Source organism: Epinephelus lanceolatus, chromosome 1 (genome assembly GCF_041903045.1).
Source record: "Epinephelus lanceolatus isolate andai-2023 chromosome 1, ASM4190304v1, whole genome shotgun sequence".
Lineage (NCBI taxonomy): Eukaryota > Metazoa > Chordata > Actinopteri > Perciformes > Serranidae > Epinephelus > Epinephelus lanceolatus.
This window is the reverse complement of record NC_135734.1, coordinates 15,900,163-15,914,735: the sequence shown is the minus strand read 5'-3', so window position 1 is coordinate 15,914,735 and position 14,573 is coordinate 15,900,163. Positions and strand designations below refer to the sequence as shown.

Below are 14,573 nucleotides of genomic sequence, written 5' to 3'. Positions count from 1 at the left end.
ACAGTGCTAACAGATCTAGTTAACAATGCTAAACGGGGTTTGCGGCTCGCAATTCAGCTACTTACTCACTGGGGTGACCTTGGAGAAGGCTGGAGAGTGGGTACAGTGTTTCCATTGCAATGCTTGTGGGTTGGGATGGTGTTACTAGTGGTACCCACAGAGGAGCAGCACTGCTAGCTAGCTCCTACCAGACCTGGGTGGTGTGCAGTGTGGTAAACTGAAGAGTAGCAAATTTAACCTAACCTTAACCCGACATGCATAACTAGTCAAAAATATTCTCAGCAGTTAATTGCTGACATCCCTTTATGCATCTTTGTTTGTTCCTTATCACCTTCAGGGCTATGACATCTCTCATGCTGAGGTAATTTTGGCTAATTGTTTCCTCTTCATAGGATGAGAACACATAGCCTCAAACTGGGTTTAGGTAAAAAATAAAGATGGTTAAGTTTAAGGTAAGGATCAAAGTGAGGCGGGCTAAGGATAGGGTATAAGACAGGAATGTAATCGGGAAAACACCTTTCATGTAAAGTAAGATAAGTGTGTGTGAGGCAAAGTGAAGCAGTGTGTGCCTGGAATGTCACGGCAGAGGCTGCTGATTTCCAACCTGATAGGTCGTCTTTGAACTATTTTACAATTACATTTACAGTCTGATCGCAGGCGATGAGAACACACACACACATGCACAACCCTCCGACTTCATCTGATACACCAGTTCAAAACCCCACACTTTCTCTTTCTCTTTTTCTCATTCTTGGTTGAGTCATGGACATTGATTTCTTTTTACTACACTGCTTGTTCTTTGGCATGAGAGTTGCTCCAATCATGTCTGGGTCACAAATAGGCTGCGCACATACACACAGAGAATGCTCTCATGGCTAATTAACTAGATAATTAGTTCATTTATAACATTTCCAGTCAGTGGCGTGAATACCAGCAGTGCCAGGGGCCATGACACACACAGCACACAAGGAGACGAACATTCACGACACAAATTGTCAAAAGTCATCACGTTCCTCTCAGCCGGTGTGGAAAGCAGTGCAGAATGATACTGTTAGCGCAGCTTGAGTGTTTATGAGATCTCGTCACTGAGAGAGAGGGAGTACTAATGAGTCAAACTGTATTAATGAGTACACAGTCTCAAACTGGACCGCAGACATCAGGGGCTAATGAAGCGTGCTAGATTCTAGTTTCTGTTGTGGTTCTTGCCAAGCCAGACAGACGACCACGGGCTAGATGAGAAGCCCAGAGGTCAAGATCCACAGTTGATAAGTAGGAGGGCTCAGCCATGGATGACTGCTTTTTGACTGGCTGTAGTCTGGCTGGTTGTCACCTAATATGAGCTTTCTACAGCACTTTAAAGCAATAGTTCCCCCCAGATCAAAAATACATATTTTTTTCTCTCACCTATAGTGTTATTTATCAATCGAGATTGTTTAGTGTGAGTTACTGAGTGTTGGAGATATCAGCCGTAGAGATGTCTGCTTTCTCTCCAGTATAATAGAACTAGATGGGCTTGTGGTGCTCAGAGCGCCAAAAACAAAATAAATTGAAAACCTCAACAGTAATGTCTCTTTCCAGAAATCATGACCCGATTACTCAAGATAATTCTCAGACCTTGTTGTGAGCAGTTTCGTGTAGGAACTATTTTCTCTCTGCCGAACTACACCTGCCAACTGTATCACCACATAGACGGAAGCGTTTATCTTCTGCTAGCTCTCCTAGCACCAGTGGGCAAGCTAACGTTACAGCTCAGCAGAGGAGGACACCATTAATATTTACATCTTGCGCTGTCATGTACACAAGCCCCTTGTCAATGAGTAGATGCACACTTCCTTTTGTGTGGTGGTGCAGTTAGTGGTTGTAGTTTGGTAGAAGGAAAATAGTTCCTACATGAAACTGCTCACAACACTATAGTCGATATCTTCGACACTCTGCAACTCACACCAAATTAAGCTAGACTGATAAATAGCACTACAGGTAAGAGAAAAAATACTGTGAACAGTCCCTTTGAAGAGCAAGGGCAAGACAGCCACAGTTATCCCATTACCTCGTTGGTCTGCTGCACTACTGTAAATCTCTTCCCTGTCTCTTTCTCCCTCTGTTGCTGACCTTTCTGACCTCTGTAATTTTTCCAGATTGTTTAATGATAATGATTTCTGCTCCTCTTTTCTCCATGACCTCCCCCTCTCTCTGTCAGCATTTCATCACCTTCTTTTTCCTTCCATTTCTTAACCTTCATATCATGATCACCTTACCACCCTTAACCTTTTTCCCCCCAGCTTACCAGCACCACCCATCCCCCTTCTGTGCCCTCCTCCAGGAGAAGACAGATGCTCAACATGCACCAGAGAAATCTGTTCTTGCTTTCATTCTGCATTCCTGAGCCACTTTTTTTTTTAAAGTTGACTGTCTTTGCTTTTTTCTGTCATCTCCTTTATTCCCCTCATGCTTGTCTCCTGCTTTCTCTTATCTGTCTGATTTCAAGTTAAGTCAGCTTTGTTTGGGTGAGTCTGTGTGTGCAAATGTGGTTCCTTTGTAGTTTGTTCATGCCTCTCTTTGCGTCATTAGTAAACCCAGTCTAAATGGTGTCCATTTAAAAGTATAAGAGGAGCTGTGAATGCTATGCTGTTTGTGTATGTACACTTGTGTATGTGTATAGAGTCTTCTGATCTGTGGGTTGTTGTGAAGTCATCAGTCACTAGTGGCTCCCGGGCAGTTATGTCTGGAGCATGGTAGTGCCTGTACTACTCCCTGGCCTCCCTCTTTTGTCTCTTTTTTATCTTTTTCAACTTAGTCATCTCGCTCTCTGTCTCTGGCTTCATCATCCACTCGCCCTCTCTGTCTTGCTCTTCTTTCCTCCTGGCCAACATGTAAAGATCAGTATCTGTAGCTTCCTCCTTAAAGTCCACAATCCATCAAGTCCATTACTGCCTTGCTCGTTTATCTGGACTCGCGACTCCTCCACTTCCATTTTAGCCAGATAATCTAGTCTTGATTGATGATGTGGCAGTGGGTTGACCACATGACTGAGTGGGTGTGGATGTCATTAGTCGGCAGAGCGATGAGCAGGTAGATGGACGGACGGTAGAAGCTGCAAGTAATGACGCTGAGCTACATTAATCTGTCTTTTTCTCTCTGTCCCTTCAGAGCAAAGAGGTCGGCGTGCAGCTGCAAGAGGACCTGCTGAAAGTTCTTAATGAGCTTTACACGGTAAGAAAAACCACTGGCATGGCAATCACATATGTGGATCCATTATTATGTGTTGTGATCTCTTGCAACTTGTACAGCTCAAGGGAGAGAGTAGTGTCAGGTTTAGCAGTCTTTTCCTCACAGGTGTTATGAGATGCTAAATCTGCTAAAAAACGTGCTTATCAACATTCTTTAACAGTATATTTCAAAACCAAAGGTACAAAGTTTGTTACGACAAGAACTGGTTGCAAGTAAAAGTTATTTTAATTATTATAATTGTACTATTATAATTATACAATTATTTTAATATTTAGATATGACAGAAGCTGACAACACTAAGCTTATAGCCAACACAAAAACACGACATAAAGATTGACTAGCGGCTTGGCTCAAGGAAAAGCTGCTGTTTGGTATGTCCTCCTCTTTGGTCCAGGCTGAAATATCTCAAATATAAACTATTGTAAAAATCTGATCACAAAAACAAAACAAAACAGAGCAAAAAACTATTGGATGAATTAAGATGGTCTCCAGAGGAAGAAGCTTTAATTTTGGTGATAACCTGACTCTTCCTGCTGCGGCACTACCAGCAGGTTCATATTTTTGGTTTTGAATGTAATTCCTCATGACTATTGGACGGATTGCCATCAAATTTGGTACATTAACTTTGGTGATCCCTTATGCTTTGTTAACACTACCACTGACAAAGCAACAGTGCGGCCAGCTAAGTAGTCACAGAGTGGCCACTGAAGTGTCGCTCAAGCCCTTGTTGCTTCGTCATGGGCTTGTGTGTTTCTGCAACTCGCAACAAAGATGTCACATTTTGCTGCCCCTTGGCATCTCTGTGTGCACTGCAATACACAGGGAGCTGGCGTGGTGCTAGAAACAAAAACATATGATTGGCTGATGCTTCATGGTGTCATTGAAGTGCTGAAAAAGTTTAGGCTAGCGAGTTTTGATTCGCAGTGTGTCACGCCTGTCAAGCAGGGACAAATATTGGGTGGCACTTTGAAGCTTCATGTCACTGGCCGCCATTAAAGATGACTTGTAGCCTGTTGCTTTGTTGCTCGTAGTGTGAAAGCAGCTTTAGTAACTGCCATCATCAGATCAGAATTTTAATTTGTCCAATACTTAGGTTTATAACCAAATACCTGTAAAGCTAATGACATTCCCATCAGCTTCAGCTGTGCTACGTGTTCAGGGCTAATTAGCATGTTAGCATGTTAAGACGACAAACGGAATCATAGTAAACATTGTATCTGCGTGTTAGCACTGTAATTGTGAATGTGTCAGCATGCTGGCTTATGGTAGCATTTAGCTCAAAGCGCCACTGTGGCTAAGTGCAGCCTGACGGAGCCGCTAGCATAGCTGTAGACTCTTGTTGATCAAAGTTTTACAAAGAATGCCTCTAAATATTCTGTACACTGTACTCTCATTCTACTGTAAGGCACTGTTTTTACTATTTGGATAGTCCGAGCTGAGTATTGATATTTCAGACATCATCACTGTCTGTTGTTTTGGTCTTCTCACGCTGTCAGGGGCTCCATAGCGTCTGGTTACACATGTCTATGGTACTGCCAAAAAGACTGAGGCAATCAGAGTGTGTTTTTCTGTCTGTCTGTGTGTGTTTGTGTGTGTGGGCAAAGTTTCCTCTCACGGCACAGCTCTGAGCAGCAAGCAACTGTATAGCTGCAGCTCAGCTAGGCCCATAAAAGCAGGTCTTGTGCTGTAATTATAGTATATAGTAAGAGATAGAAATAGATCTGGTTTGAGTGACGCGCACATGCTCACATGCATGCTCACAGACGGAGCAGTGTGTCTGTCTGCAATGTTTTGGAAGGGTTTGAGCAGTAATGATTGCTCCGGTGGTGGTCACTGGAATAAGGCTGACACTGCACACACACACTTGTTTCATGTGTTTAACTCTTCATGTCAAACTCATACCACCATGTCACTGGTGTTGTACAGTGGAGGAGGCTGGTTGTGTGACTCATTCGCAGCAATATTTTGGAATGCCAGCGCCAAAAAGATCTGTCTGTGTAGACTGTGCTGTTTGTGTATTGAGCCTCGGTGCCCCACATTATGCTGACTGATGAAAAACTGCTTTTGATCCTGAGCCAAAAACTGAAGTAAGAGATAAACTGGGGCAAAGCGCACACTCGTGTTTACCTGCAAATCTCAACCCTGTGTTCCCAGGTGATGAAGACCTACCACATGTACAACACTGACAGCATCAATGCCGAGTCCAAGCTGAAGGAGGCGGAGAAGCAGGAGGAGAAGCAGATGGGACGCTCTGGTAGACAAGACGACCGACAGACGCCGCGCTCCCCCGACACCTTGGCCAGCATCAAGACCGACGAGAAGCCCGTCCGACGCTCCAGTGTCAAGAAAATCGAGAAGATGAAGGAGAAGGTGAGTGGAGCCGGACCCTGCTGGGGGGGGTGGGGGGGCAACGGGTAGAGAGAGGAAAGCTGTTTCAGAGTGCTCCACCTGTTGTCACACTGACTTACGATGTGCATCTCATGAATGATTTATGAGGGCACGACTGGGTTATTGCTAACCTTGTCTGCTACAGCTGGGGCCTGTCACAGCAACATGGTTCTCCACTTCTTATTATCCATAATCAATACTGAGGCGTTTCACTCTAACACCTATTATCCCTCTTCCTTCCTTCCCTCTCACTACCTGTCATTACCATTCTTCTGATTTCTTTCATTACCTCCCCTACAATTTGTTTTTTCTCTCTCTTTGTACAATCTGTCTGTGGGTTTTATCAGAGACAAGCTAAGTACACAGAGAACAAGCTGAAGGCCATCAAGGCCAGGAATGAGTACCTGCTAGCTCTTGAGGCTACCAACAGCTGCGTCTTCAAATATTACATCCATGACCTCTCCGACATCATTGACGTGAGTATCAACACACCATGTTACTCTGTGGGAGCAGCTAACATTTGTCGACATAGTGAGTGTGTGTGTGTGTGTGTGTGTGTGTGTGTGTGTGTGTGTGTGTGTGTGTGTGTGTGCTTTAGCCGTTGGTGGCCTCTTGATCAGTCTCTTCACATTAGCTTCAGTGTTCCTAATGAAGGCAGCAGACCGGTCACCTCTCTTTGCACGTTTGCTCTTCTTTGTCCACTGATATAATTTCTCTTTTACCAGCAATATTTGCAGTGTTGGCATATCACCATGTGTGTTAATCTAGTTTTATGTGTGGGTGTGACAGTGCTGTGACCTAGGCTACCACGCCAGCCTGCACCGCGCCCTGAGGACCTACCTATCTGCAGAACAGAACGTAGAGTCGTCGAAACACTCCGGCCTGGAGACACTGGAGGGAGCCACAGAGAGTCTGGAGGCCAACGGGGACAAACAGAAACTGATGGAGACCTACAACAATGTCTTCTGTCCCCCAGCTCGCTTTGACTTCCAGTCCCACATGGGAGACACGGTACAGTTGTGCTCCTCGAGTCATTCTTATTAGGCGTGTTGTTTCTTCTTATTGAAGCTTAAAGGGATAGTTCAGATCTTTTGAAGTGGGGTTGTGTGAAGTACTTACCCATAGTCATTGGATTACATACAGTAGATGGTGGTCAGCACGACCCCAGTTTGAAGAAGCAGGCTAGAGTGCTGACAAGGAAGCTAAGCAATGTACTGCTGTGGACAGGGCAGCAGCAAAATGTGTTTTAGTGTATGCTATATTTAGGAAGTTCTTTACCACTTAACCTTGTCATCAGACAGAGATTTCTGATGGGGAACTGAAGCTGTTTTTGTCGCTCTCTTTAGTGCCAGACTCCAGTGAAACTTTGGTTGTGTGACTGAGTTAGTTCAGAATCACTAAAGTCACACAATAATACAAACAAACGAACTGATCAAGGCAGCGTTATACCAGCAGCTCCTGTGTTAAGTGAGGCAAAATTACTGTTTTCCTCAATGGAATCTGGTAGCTTTTATGACAGTGTGGATGGGAAACTGAAGCTGTTAAGTGCTTCCCTGTTGGAAAGGGCTGACAGCAAGGTAAAGTGATGAAAATATTCTCAATGTAGTGCACACTTAAACTGTTAACAATTCTTTCTGTAGACCTTCTTCTGAGTGGCTAAAATACATTTTGCTGCTGCCCCCATCCACAGCAGTACATTAGCTTCCATAGCGGTACTCCTGTCTGCTTCTCCAAACGGGAGACGTACCAAGCCAACATTTACTGTTGATGATAGACTGTTTATGGATAAGTACCTTATACAACCCTGTTTCAAAGGATCTGACCTATCCCTTTAAGTCAGTGCACTGTTATGATGTTATGATATGACTGTTTGTGATGCTGTTATCTCACATTATTAATTGTCTAACTTTCCACTGTGTTCCTGTGTGTGTGTGTGTGTGTGTAGATGGGAGTGTTGTGCGCACAGCAGGCGCTGGAAAGCGAGCTGCTCCAGAGGTGTCAGCAGCTGCAGTCCCGCCTCTCGACACTCAAGATTGAGAATGAGGAGGTCAGACATCTCTCTATATTGTTAATTGATCTTTTTACCTCTTGCAGCCGTCTTGTGTGTTAATCACAGCTTTTGCTTTCTATCTTTTCTCCTCTCACTTCCTGCCCATCAGGTGAAGAAAACCATGGAGGCCACCCTGTCCACCATCCAAGACATGGTGACGGTGGAGGACTTCGATGTCTCAGAGTGCTTCCATCACAGCAACAGCATGGAGTCAGTCAAGTCCACTTTCAGCGAATCCTATCTCAGCAAGCCCAGTCTAGCCAAACGACGGGCCAATCAGCAGGAGACGGAGCAGTTTTACTTCACGGTTAGTGCTAGTTACGGTCATGGAGGATTTATCAGGAACATTTGTGCATTAGTGTAGTGCATTGTGCGACCCCAGTGTGCGTGTGTGTGTGTGTCTGTAGAAGCTGAAGGAGTTTCTGGAAGGCAGGAACCTGATCACCAAGCTGGAGGCCAAGCATGACCTCATCGACAAGACCCTGGGAGAGAGTGAGTGTCCTTCATACCTTTTAGACATTATCCTTGTGTCCTGTGTGTGTGTGTGTGTGTGTGTGTGTGTGTGTGTGTGTGTGTGTGTGTGTGTGTGTGTGTGTGTGTGTGTGTGTGCGTGCGTGCGTGCGTGCGTGCGTGCGTGCGTGCGTGCGTGCGTGCGCATGCGTGCGTACTGGGAGCCTCCCCAGTAGGAGGGAGATGGATTCAGGAAAAGGCCCAGTGCCTCGAGGCGGAACAAGCAGCAGATCAGAGGGATGAGTGGTTTAGTGGGACACATCAGGACAAGCAGAGTGGGTTTAATATATCTAATAATCACAAGCGCTGTGTGGGTGTGGGTGTGTGTGTGTGCGAATGAGTGGAGGGCGAGGTCACAGTGACAGTGACCATATGTGGATGCAGCTGTGAGTTTAAGTGTGAGATGAGGGTGTTCCTTAGGGCCGAATGTGTATGCATTTCCACAACCTTACAGGAAAACCTGTGTGTGTATACAGCTTCAGTGGGAAGTTTGTTTCCCTGTTTCTGTCCATCTCAAGCTGTTTCCTCATGTGTCCTGCTTTTACTATAACTGTCTATCTCTCTCTCCGTGTCCCCTCCCCTTCTTCCTGTTTCTCTCCCCTTTAGGTCAGAAGACTGACTGTTGCCTTGCCAGGTAGGTGTGGTGAAGGAAGGAAATATGCGCACACACACACACACACACACACACACACACACACACACACACACGCATGCATATACCATAGCAGCGTTTGAGCTTGATTTCTTGGCAACCTGGAGTATTATTTTCCCTGTCACTGTTTATAGATATTTTCAACACATGTGCATATGTGTCTGTACATACAAATAGAGCGTTACCAGAGTTGTGTGAGTATAAATAGACTTTCTCTGGAGACATAATGACAGAGCGCTGTTTCTTTCTCTCTCTCTCTCTCTCTGTAGCGGACGGAGGAACTCGGCGGTACGGAAGCAGGTAATTATCTGTCAGAAGTGTGTCTTTGTTTCTGAGCGGCTGTTAGCGTCTCAGTTAGAGCCTGCTGAAGCTTTGTTTTTAACTCAAACCACATGTTTTCTCACATTATCCTCTGCCCACAGGGTGTATGGGCACCTAGAGGTTGACAGCATTTTGGTTATTATCACATAACTCAGATTAATACAACCCAATACACAAATACAATTATGTCTACAGATAAATCTGTCTGCTGGTGTACTGTAATGCAACGTGAAGCAAGGCATTAGTGATCAAAAGCCAACTGCTCCATCAGGGAATCTCATGTTTGTGGCTCCCCCTTGTGGATAGCTCGTGTTTTGGCCAGCAGCTCTCACTTTACAAAGAAATCATTTGATCATTAATTTCAAACGAAAGTCATGTTTTAAACACATTAAAACTACAATGGGATTTGCATTACAATGGGCACATATATCAGCCAAAATACCTTCCACAGCTGCACCTCCCAGAGATTTCTGGAAACCCCAAACAAACAAAGGGAAAAGGAAAATGCGCCGTCTCCTAGCAACAGCTGGGTACCGTGCCCACCCTCCCTTCTCGCCCCGCACACACAAACGTGTGCACTGATGCATGTGCATGTGCAGACGTGTGTGCGGAAATCCTCCTGACAAGAAAGTGCGCTTGTGTTTGATTTCCACACACCGGCCTCCTGTCGTGTGTTCCATCATTGGGAGTTAATTCCTCTCCCCTTATTTCAGGAGTCTGGCGAGGCCATCCCTCTGATGGTCGAGAGCTGCATCCGCTTCATCAGTCGCCATGGTGAGTGAAATTCTCCAGTGAAGTGATAGGTTTAGCATCAGCTTTTCCTGGGCACTGATTGGTTGCATTGTTGAGTCAAGTGTGATTGGTTCGGGATCAGATTAAAGTGGGAATTTTACCAGAACTTCTTAGCGTGAAACTACAAAATATGTAAAATCCCCCCAACGGTTTTGATTTAAACACCTGTGTGTGTGTAGGTCTGCAGCACGAGGGCATCTTCAGAGTGTCAGGCTCTCAGGTGGAAGTCAATGACATCAAGAATGCCTTTGAGAGAGGTAAGACTGTCATTCAACAGGAAACCCCAAGCACTTTAAACACACTGAGTTTGACCAGTGCCTTATTATCCCTCCCATTCTCTCCTCTCTGTCTTGTTTTCTGGATATAGGTGAGGACCCGCTGGCAGGGGACCAGAATGACCACGACATGGACTCCATTGCTGGCGTTCTGAAGCTCTACTTTAGAGGACTGGACCAAGCCCTCTTCCCTAAGGAAGTCTTCCATGACCTCATATCCTGTGTCTGTGAGTCTCTCATCCTTTCCTCTGTTTGTGTGAGTGTGTATTTATGGGCTTGATTGTGTGAGTAATCTCCTGGGTGTCATGGCTGTGTTATTTTCCAGCGATGGAGAGCCTCCAGGAGCGGGCAGTCCACATTAAGAAAGGTCTGCAATCTCTGCCAAGCAAAACCCTCATCATTATGAGATATCTGTTCGCCTTCCTCAACCAGTGAGTGGGAGGACACATGCAAGCACATACACAAACACACACACACACACACACACACCAAGAAACTAAAGTCAACCAATGGAAAAAAATAATAATAGTTGCTCTGCCAATAAGTGGTTATAGGAAGTTGTTGGAAGAAGATTGATTTCTCTTCTTCATTAGTAGCTATGACGTTATTGCAAATTATATATTGTATAAAACAAAGAATTAATTGACTGTTACAAAAGCAACTACACATTGTGCACAGTAAAACCGGTGTGACAGTCACCACTTGTTATATTTGAGTTTCGGCATATCCTCAGCCCTGAGGCGTACTGTTCCAAAGAAGCCAAATGTTGTTGGACAAAGCTCACAAACGAGGCGAGATGGGAGCAGCTTAACATCAAAAGCTGCATTCTCAAGAACAACTGTCACATTAAACCAACATCAGAAAACAAATTATGATATAAAACTAAACCAAAAAAATTTGCACACTCAAAGGTCAAATTTATTAAAGAGGAGCTATTTTGCTCATTTTTTTTTGTTTCTATTAAAACATGTTTACATGCTTCAATGGTCAAAAAACACTTTATTGCCTTATACTGTTTGTGCTGGAACAAGTGTATCACCCTCTGTCTGAAACGCTCTGTTTTAGTGCCTGTCTCTTAAAGCACCCTAACAAAAACCACAGTCTGCTCTGATTGGTCAGAGTTTTCAGGTCTTCCATATCTTGGTGTCTCTGCACCGTCATTGCAGCTGCAGAATGACTGTTACTGGGTGTAGCTGCATGTTCTACTGTGAAAAATCACCAGTAACAGCTTTTAAACACAAGTGGACATGTTCCAGCAGGAATATGAACCAAAATTTACAACATCGTCAACCAAGATGACATGTTTTACATATGTTTAATGTTATTATTTGAAACTTTAGCCACATTCAATATGAACATTCTTCACTGTATCTATGTATAAGACAGAAAAGCAGAGTAGATCCCCTGTGTGAACGATGCATTTCACCTCAAGCTTCATCAGGTTTGCTTTACAATGGTCTCACACAATAAATACTCTCAGCTGAGCACCCAACATGCATCAGTTTTTATAGTGTCTGTTCACTGTATGGCTGCACAAAATCCTTTCTTTATCGTCATCATGACGCCAGCTTGCACCACAAGGCACTGTGAAAGACTGTGATACTACACTTAGAGATTCTGAGTTTTGAGTTAGTTGTAAGAGAGCAGTTCCCAACTGGTGGGTCGTGGTACAAAAGTGGGTCACGGGTCCATTCTGAATGGACCTCAAGTGACTTGCGAATGTGTCAGCTCTGTAAAAAACTATTTTGTTTTTTTGAAGGACTGTGAATTTCCGTCACAGAGCTTTCATTTTGAAGTGCTGTTCTCTGCTATAGAGTTAGTAACTACTGGATAGCTACATAACAGAAACAGCAAACTAGCTCAACGACATAGCCAAATGCAAGTATGACGCTGGATATATTAAACTGTGGGACCTTGAACTAATGTGGACCCCGTGGCTGGACCAGTTGGGAACCACTGTAATAGAGTATCAGTAGAAAACTGCACACTAAAATGTAACTATCATTCTCTTTTTTTGTTGTTGTTGTTGCCTTTTGTGTTCAGTACAATGTTAAATTTGTTCGATGAAAGAATGATGGAAATATTTTTTTTTTTATATTTTAAATGTAACAAGAAATTTATTGTATTTTAGCATTGTAGTCAAAGCAGCAGAAACACTTGCTTATCTGTTTGTTTATCACAAGTAATATCATTACTGTGATATTCAGCATAGTTGCATATTCCATATTTCTCTCAAATGAGGCTGTAGTCCTAGTATACTTTAAGCATACTCTAAGCAAGTCGGAGTATGGTGGGTTGAAAAGACTGCAACTATTACTCCGACCACTGAAAACAGCCATACTTCTGGGCCTTTTCAGTTAATGCTAATATGTGTCACAGCATACTACCCCTTAAAGTCATTTTCAAATATTCATCAGTGTACAAAAACATTTTTTAGTATACAGAAGTTTACTGACTTCAAAAAAAAACAGTTTTCATCACCATAAGCCTAATAATAGCCAACGATGTATTGGTCATATGAAAGAGTCTTTCAACAGTTAAGGAGCATCATCATGCTTTTGACATCTGCTAACATTTCCCCCATACATTGTCAGTAGTTTCATAAACACCACAATGAGGTTAAAGGCCTACATTTAGCCCTCTCACTCCAAATCTAAACATCCTTTAACCTTTTGTGGGAAGTCAAGTACAAACCCTAATGAAAGTCCAAAGTGCAAAGAACATTTCTGCATCGTCATTACTTCAGGAACTTGTGTCCTTGAGGCAAGATTCAGTTTTCCACTTCAGGTCAAGTTTATTTGTATAGCCTAGTATTATATACAGTCTTAATGGGCTCACAGCAGCCACAAACCCAAGCTCCTTAAAAAGACGAGGACAGACTCCACCGCAAAGCAGTGGCCAATAAAGGAGAATTTGAAAAAGCTTGTGTAGAGGCCATTAAAATAAAGTAAGCTATAGGAGGGCTTGTGTCATTGTAAGAAGTAGTTTCCACCAAAAGTAATCTCACAAAACATTTTTCTGCACGTGCACTTTGTTTGATACAGCGTTGGTTAAATATATATTTTTATCCAATACACATTGTATGCTATGCAAGTGTGCGGAAATCTTTTTCTACCAGTCTGGATCTTTGCAGAATCTTGCCAAGACCAAGCTGGCTGGAGTGGTGGTTATTCTGCATCATCCAATATACATCCAAAATTGATTTTCGATGCACACATGACGAGGCGCATATTCCACGCTGTCCAGTCCGTCCCTAAAAAAAACATGATAAGCCTTTCAGTGGAGGGAGGTAGCAAAGGGGAGTGAGAGACAAAGAAAAGGGATGTGGTAGACCTGAAATGTGAGACTCCTGGGTAAACCTAGCGGAGACAGAAGGGGAGCGTCTTCTCTTCCTTTAGTGATTTATGGTCACCCCAGTGCTCCTGCTTCTTCTCACACACTGAAACATACTCACATCATCAGAGCCTCCATCACCACAGTGTACAAATGAAGTGATGTATTGATGCAGACACTGGGAGCGTTTACTGTTGGACCTCGTGCAACAAAACACAGATATGCATTCACAGCTTATCCACAAGTAGAGGGTGATGAAAGCTGTAAATGACATGTCATGGCTGTTTGTGTGCATAGTCGGTCTTGTATATATTATCTGTTTAAGAAATAAGGATGAGGTAATTCCCTCTGAATTACTCTGCTTCCCCCCTTTCTGCCCAGCCTGTCCCAGTACAGCGAGGAGAACATGATGGACCCCTACAACCTGGCCATCTGTTTCGGTCCCACCCTGATGTCTGTCCCTGAGGGCCATGACCAGGTCTCTTGCCAGGCCCACGTCAACGAGCTCATTAAAACTATCATCATCCACCATGACACCATCTTCCCCGGACCGCAGGACCTGCCGGGCCCCATCTACACCATCCCTGGAGCTGGGGATGACTTCTGGTGAGGGTGGGGAGTGAGAGTGTGTAATGCGAGGGGCGTTTAATAAGTCATGTAGTGCAGGAACTTAAATTGCTAAGGCTAGCAGGACAGCAGGGGATTGCTTGTCCATTTGGTATCTAACTAGAGGGGGCTTGGAGATGATGAGGAGGGCAGAAAAAAAGGGGGCCAGGTGGTTGATTTAGGGGCTGCCGTGGAGTGATGGGGGAGCTCAGCTCGTCTGCTCCGCTGAGGGCCAGGGGGCCACGAGGATCAGCTTACCCTCCATCACATAGGAGATTAAAGTACCGCCTGACCACATCAGCCTGGGAGAGCACAGCATGCACACACTCACACACACACACACACACACACACCACAGCACCCACAGGGGCCAACTTTCAGTTTTACTGTAATGACAAGGCTCAGCACCAGTTATTAT

At 44.2% G+C, this 14,573-nt stretch overlaps 1 protein-coding gene across 4 annotated transcripts in view; it reads left to right on the top strand.

The window, feature by feature from the left end:
- The window catches only part of srgap2 (SLIT-ROBO Rho GTPase activating protein 2), a 65,110-nt gene that overhangs the window by 43,803 nt on the left and 6,734 nt on the right, over nt 1-14,573 (top strand). For all 4 annotated transcript variants that reach the window (XM_033625867.2, XM_033625866.2, XM_033625868.2 and 1 more), the window contains exons 4-17: nt 3,148-3,210; nt 5,383-5,598; nt 5,964-6,092; nt 6,406-6,627; nt 7,562-7,663; nt 7,776-7,973; nt 8,074-8,158; nt 8,783-8,810; nt 9,098-9,128; nt 9,863-9,923; nt 10,121-10,198; nt 10,309-10,443; nt 10,542-10,647; nt 13,931-14,155. In XM_033625867.2, the coding sequence (XP_033481758.1) occupies nt 3,148-3,210; nt 5,383-5,598; nt 5,964-6,092; nt 6,406-6,627; nt 7,562-7,663; nt 7,776-7,973; nt 8,074-8,158; nt 8,783-8,810; nt 9,098-9,128; nt 9,863-9,923; nt 10,121-10,198; nt 10,309-10,443; nt 10,542-10,647; nt 13,931-14,155 (1,679 nt within the window). The remainder of the gene's footprint in view (nt 1-3,147; nt 3,211-5,382; nt 5,599-5,963; nt 6,093-6,405; nt 6,628-7,561; nt 7,664-7,775; nt 7,974-8,073; nt 8,159-8,782; nt 8,811-9,097; nt 9,129-9,862; nt 9,924-10,120; nt 10,199-10,308; nt 10,444-10,541; nt 10,648-13,930; nt 14,156-14,573) is intronic.